At 50.5% G+C, this 6986-nt stretch overlaps 1 protein-coding gene across 1 annotated transcript; it reads left to right on the forward strand.

Moving 5' to 3' along the window:
- Positions 1-3382: 3382 nt before the first annotated feature.
- Positions 3383-5324, forward strand: LOC121865760 (adhesive plaque matrix protein-like). The gene is made up of 2 exons (XM_042365307.1): positions 3383-3428; positions 3736-5324. The coding sequence occupies exons 1-2, from the start codon at positions 3383-3385 to the stop codon at positions 5322-5324; spliced, it is 1635 nt and encodes a 544-aa protein (XP_042221241.1).
- The last annotated feature ends 1662 nt before the right edge of the window (positions 5325-6986 follow it).

The raw sequence follows: 6986 nt of genomic DNA on the forward strand, positions 1-6986 counted from the left end.
CACCACGGACATACTGGACATGCGCCCCACCACCGGACATACTGGACACGCGCCTTCACCACCGGACAGATTACACGCGCCCCCACCACCGACATACTGGACACGCGCTCACATACTACGACAACTAAGGACACGGCTAGCTTTAGGACATGGGGGTAGGAGGTTACCATGGGTCACTTAATTCTCTGGTGGATTAGCCATGGGGGAGAGGGAGGAGGGAGAGGGGAGAAGAGTGGGGAGGAAAGTGGGGGAGGAGAGGGAGAAGTGGAAGAGGAAAGAAAAGGGGATAGGACAGGGAAGTAGAGAGGGGAGATAAACGAGAAAGAAGAACGGGGAGAGGAAGGAAGAAGAAAGAGGTGGAGAGGTGGCGTGGAAGGAAAGAAGGACATAGTACCTGGGGTTAAGTTATAGTACTCAAGGGGCTAAGTTATAGTACTCAAGGGCTAAGTCATCATACTCAAGGGGCTAAGTCATCGTACTCAGGCTAAGTCATCGTACCAAGGGCTAAGTCATCGTACTCAAGGCTAAGTCATCATACTCAAGGCTAAGTCATCATACTCAAGGCTAAGTCATCGTACCTAAGGGGCTAAGTCATCATACTCAAGGCTAAGTCATCGTACTCAAGGGCTTAAATCATCGAGTCATCGTAAACACACACACACACACACACACCTCAATAAACATTATTATTATTATACACACACACACACACACACACACACACGAACCATCAGCCACCATAGACGAAGATGTTAAGAGAAGAGACGGGGAAGAAGAACAATTAAGAATGCGTTAGGGTATGGATACTATGATAGGATTACTTGACGGTCGAACGGCGAAACTGCAGTTTATGGGTGGGGGTGGGGGTGGGGGCAGGGGAGGGGGTGGTGAGGGGGGGTGGGGGGTGGGGGGGTGGGGGGTGGGGGTGGTGGGGGGGGGGGTGAGGGGTGGGGTGGGGGGGGGGTGGTGGGGGTGAGGGGGGGGGTGGGGGTGGTGGGGGTGAGGGGTGGTGGGGGTGAGGGGGGTGGGGGGGTGGTAGGGGTGAGGGGGGTGGGAGCGAGGGGTGGAGGGTGAGGGGTAGGTGGAGGGGTGGTGGGGGTAGAGAGGTGAGGGGTGGTAGGGGTGAGGGAGGGGGGAATGGGTGTTTTGTAATGATGGTTTACGACCGTCATATATCTTCCTTTCTTGTCCGTAATCATCAGTAATTTGGGAGGCGGTGAGGTGGGGGGAGGGGGTAGGGAAGGAGGTGGGGGAGGGGGTAGGGAAGGGGGTGGGGAGGGGGGTAGGAAGGAGGGTGGGAGGGGGTAGGAAGGAAGAATAGGGACGTGAGAGGGGGAGGAGGGGCTAGGGGTAGGGAGAGGTGGGGAGGAGGCGGTGGTGGGGTGGTGGAGGATGTCATCAGATAGAGAGCCATCATCAGGCTAGTTAGTTACCAGCTGGTCAGGTCAGGTTAGGTTAGCTGGGTTGGGCCAGGTCAGGTTAGGTCAGGTTAGGTTGGGTTAGGGTCAGGTCAGGTTAGGTTCAGTTTGGTCAGGTCAGGTTAGGTTGTTGGTTAGGTCAGGTCAGGTTAGGTTAGGTGTTTCAATTAAAGAGGAACTGGTCCATGCAACACCAATTCCTCGGTGGAGTCTCAGTGGACTTGCTTCCATCTCTCCTTGAAGAGGCATTAGGCTGGAGGAAATAGAGAGCTGGTGACTGCTTTTGTGTGCAGACCTGTGTAACTGTCCTCAACCCATCACCATCATCATAACAACATCATCATCATCACCATAACATCATCATCAACATCACCATCATCATAACAACATCATCATCATCATCACCATCATCATAACAACATCATCATCATCACCATCATCATAACACAATCATCAACATCATCACCATCATCATAACAACATCATCATCATCACCATCATCATAACACCATCATCATAACATCATCATCATCACCATCATCATAACAACACCATCACCATCATCTAAGCATCTCTGGGCCTTCAGCAGTTGAGATAATACCAATGTCAGACAACTGCTCTAAGCTTTATCCTCTCATTGCTAGCAAGATGTTGTGGGGGGTCACTGACGAACACCTCTACACCAAGTCTGTCTCAGTTACCGTCATAGTGTATAATATTTATTCATCATTGGTGTATGGAGTCACGGTGGTTTGTGTGTCACCTCCCACATCATACAGGTAGAACTGGCTGACGTAACTGCCTGGTAGGTGGTTAAGACAAGAGGGTTCAATGATGTACACTTTCCGTTCACCTTCAGGATGTCAGTGGGGTTCTGATTACCAGGTTCTGATACAAGTACTGATCACCCAGATCAAGTCACCGTCGTCACCAATACTGATCAGTTCATCACGAATCACGATCACCGTTCTGATCACCAGGTCTCCTGATCACCAAGTTCTGATCACCAAGTTCTGATCACCAAGTTCTGATCACCAAGTACTGATCACCAAGTTCTGATCACCAAGTACTGATCACCAAGTTCTGATCACCAAGTTCTGATCACCAAGTCCATGATGTATATCTTCCCTTCCCCCCCCTCCCCCCTTCCCCTGAGCAATTTATCTAACACGGCCCTGAGGTACACTAAATCCCGCCTCAATATCCTTAATCCTGATGTGACAATCCTGCATGATTAAATCCTCCACCTGGGCAGCTGTGTGTGTGTGTGTGTGTGTGTGTGTGTGTGTGTGTAAGGAGTTTGCGTGCGTGTGTGTGGTGGTGATCAAGGGGGTGCGCTCCTCGCCTCACATTACTCAGATACAGTAATACAACTCGGCCATTTTTTAACATTCCGGGGAACAAGATAAATGGATTCGTCAAACTCCATCAGCAGCTTATACATTCAGGTTACCATTTACTAATCGTATTGCCGCAACTGGGGAGGGTTGGTAGGCCTGGACAAGCTAAACATAAACAAATCAGCTTGATCTGTGGCGCCAAATTTGAATGCTGAAGCGTGAGTGGTGGTTGTAAAGCTTTTTTTTTCAAGAAGGCAACTTGCTTGACTGAAAACACGAGAACACTGAAAAGACATGATAAAAGAGCACAAAACTGTACTGTACAAGCCTAACGTAACGTAACCTAACCAACACCACCAGAACAACAACCCAAACAGTGAAATATAACATTGAATCCAAGATAATTACTGGCGTCGGTCTCACAGATGACACTGGTTGTAAACTATTACCACAACAATCTAACCAAACTCATTTTCATCATCTTGGATCTTTCCTGTATAATATTTTGGTGAACTGGAAATAACGTTACATCTATCTGTTACAAAAAGTGTGTTCTTTATTGTACTTGAGGCTACGAGAGGGTGTCTGCTGGAATGCCATGCTGGGTAATGTGTGAGATGCGCGATGGCGGGACGAAAAATCTTAGGAGTCGATGGTAAACATAACGGAGGTACTGTACACAACGGCGTCTTGGCAATACATAAATTTCCATCGGATCTCGTTAATAGGTCATTTAAATATATTGTTTTTCATTTTAAATTACATATATTGTACTTCAGAGACTTTATCTATTCATATATAACTAGTTGGAACATCCAGGATAAGTCTGCAGGTGCTAACCCACACACGAAGACTTACCTCAAAATATTCCAATAACAATTCAGATCACTAAATAGTAACCCGACCCAAATCACGTATAATAATAAGAAACTCGAAGGTTAAAAAAAAAAACAGGCTGACTGTCTCCCTGTACCCAGCCTACCCAGACTGCACCCAGCCTACCCAGACTGTACCCAGCCCACCAGACTGTCCCCTGTACCAGCCTACCCAGCCTACCCAGCCACCCAGACTGCAGCCAGCCTACCCAGACTGTCTCCTGTACCCAGCCTACCCAGACTGTACCCAGCCTACCCAGACTGTACCCAGCCTACCCAGACTGTCTCCCTGCACTAGCCTACCCAGACTGACCCAGCCCCCAGACTGTACCCAGCCCACCCACACTGTCTCCTGTACCCAGCCTACCCAGACTGTACCCAGCCTTCCCAGACTGTACCCAGCCTTCCCAGACTGTACCCAGCCCACCCAGACTGCTCCAGCCATCCGACTGCACCAGCCTACCCAGACTGTACCCCTCAGACACCCAGCCCACCCAGACTGTACCCAGCCTACCCAGACTGTACCCAGCCTACCCAGACTGTACCCAGCCTACCCAGACTGTACCCAGCCTACCCAGACTGTACCCAGCCTACCCAGACTGTACCCAGCCTACCCAGACTGTCTGCACCAGCTGTACCCAGCCCACCAGACTGACCCAGCCCCAGACTGTCCAGCCACCCAGACTGTACCCAGCCTACCCAGACTGTACCCAGCCTACCCAGACTGTACCCAGCCTACCCAGACTGTCTCCTGCCCAGCCTACCCAGACTGTCCAGCCTACCCAGACTGCCCAGCCTACAGACTGTACCCAGCACCCAGACTGCCCTGCCCAGCCCCCAGACCAGACTGCACCCAGCCTACCCAGACTGTACCCAGCCTACCCAGACTGTGCCCAGCCACAGACTGTACCCAGCCTACCCAGACTGTCTCCCTGTACCCAGCCTACTCCAGACTGTACCCAGCCTACCCAGACTGTACTCCAGCCTACCCAGACTGTCTCCTGTACCCAGCCTACCCAGACTGTACCCAGCCTACCCAGACTGCACCCAGCCTACCCAGACTGCTCCCTGTACCAGCCCCCCAGACTGTACCCAGCCTACCCAGACTGTACCCAGCCTTCCCAGACTGTACCCAGCCTACCCAGACTGTACCCAGCCCATCCAGACTGTACCCAGCCTACCCAGACTGTACCCAGCCACCCAGACTGTACCAGCCTACCCAGACTGTGTACCAGCCTACCCAGACTGTACCCAGCCTACCCAGACTGACCCAGCCTACCCAGACTCCACCAGACTGCCAGCCCCAGACTGTACCCAGCCACCCAGACTGTACCCAGCCTATCCAGACTGTACCCAGCCCACTCCAGACTGTACCCAGCCTGACCCAGACTGTACCCAGCCTACCCAGACTGTACCCAGCCTACCCAGACTGTACCCAGCCTACCCAGACTGTCCCAGCCTCCAGACTGTACCCAGCCTACCCAGACTGTACCCAGCCCACCCAGACTGTACCCAGCCTACCCAGACTGTACCCAGCCTGCCCCAGACTGTACCCAGCCTACCCAGACTGTACCCAGCCTACCCAGACTGTACCCAGCCCACTCCAGACTGTACCCAGCCTACCCAGACTGTACCCAGCCTACCCAGACTGTACCCAGCCTACCCAGACTGTACCCAGCCCACCAGACTGACCAGCCCACCCAGACTGTACCCAGCTCACCCAGACTGTACCCAGCCCACTCCAGACTGTACCCAGCCTACTCCAGACTGTACCACCTACCCAGACTGTACCCAGCCTCCCAGACTGTACCCAGCCTACTCCAGACTGTACCCAGCCTACCCAGACTGTACCCAGCCTACCCAGACTGTACCCAGCTTATCCAGACTGTACCCAGCCTACCCAGACTGTACCCAGCCTACCCAGACTGTACCCAGCCCACCCAGACTGTAACCAGCCCAACCAGACTGTACCCAGCCCACCCAGCCTGGCCTCCCACCAGCCCAGACTGCTGACCCAGCCCACCCAGACTGTACCCAGCCTACTCCAGCCTGTCCTGTACAGCCTACCCAGACTGTCCTGTACCCAGCCCACCAGACTGTACCCAGCCTACCCGCTCCCCAGCCTACCCAGACTGTACCCAGCCTACCCGCTAACACGTGTATTATACTCCTGTACGGCATCACCAGGAGATATTCTAAATTGTTTATGCTGGTGTCAATCATAAACAACTGAAGGAGTTAGATCATATCACAGTCATGGGCACTATAGTTCTGGTTTAAACATACATACATACATACATAAGTATACTTGTCATAACATGAACTTTTCGGTTGCCCTACCTAGACAGACATAAAGACAGCGATTAGATAGATAGATAGATAGATAGATAGATAGATAGATAGATAGATAGATAGATAAAGGAAAAAATGACGAAAAATGTGGGTGGGGGTGAAGGTCAAGGTAGGGCAAGGTTGACTGCTGCATCAATTCCACCTGACCTGGCAAAAATGTTCGACTCAACATCCTCGACCAATCAATAACCAGGAACCCCAGACCTACACACCAGACCGACCAATCACAATGTGGGTCTAGCTGTGTGACCAATTAAGGCTGGCACCGACCGTAGCCAATTTGCTGCTGGAAGAGAGCCCTCGAGTTTTTACGAAGACTGATTCAGCCTAACCCAACCCGACCCAACCCGACCCAAACCTGACCTTCTCATATTTCTTTAGACTTGCCCCTCGACCTTACGTTCATCCACACTGAAAAAAACACTTAATGATCCGCTGCAACTTGAAAGACGATTTTTTTTTTGGTCTCCACTGCCAGAGTTATCACCGACCAAAAACCCAGAGTATTACTAAGGGCGAGAATACCCACTGATGTTATTTATAATTGTCAGATGATAAAATTGTTTCCTGACATGAACGAGAATGAGAGGTGGAACTGAAATTAGTCTTTAGTTATAATTGAATATAATGATAGATGGAGTTACGGGTTTTAAAACGTAGGGAATAAATAGACAGGAATGATATAGAGATTAGGTTTAATTTGTGGCGGTCCAGCTATAAAAAAAAAAATGAATGGTGTTTTAAAAGATAAATACACATACTAAAACAAAAACACTGGACCACATACAGACAAAACAAACACCTTCCAAACACACACTAAAACAGAAAAACACCAAACAAACACCTCCCAAAACACACTAAAACAGAAAACACCAAACAAACACCTCCCAAACACACACTAAAACAGAAAACACCAAACAAACACCTTCCAAACACACACTAAAACAGAAAAACACCAAACAAACACCTCCCAAACACACACTAAAACAGAAAAACACCAA

This window comes from Homarus americanus, unplaced genomic scaffold (assembly GCF_018991925.1).
Source record: "Homarus americanus isolate GMGI-L3 unplaced genomic scaffold, GMGI_Hamer_2.0 scaffold4904, whole genome shotgun sequence".
Classification (NCBI taxonomy): domain Eukaryota; kingdom Metazoa; phylum Arthropoda; class Malacostraca; order Decapoda; family Nephropidae; genus Homarus; species Homarus americanus.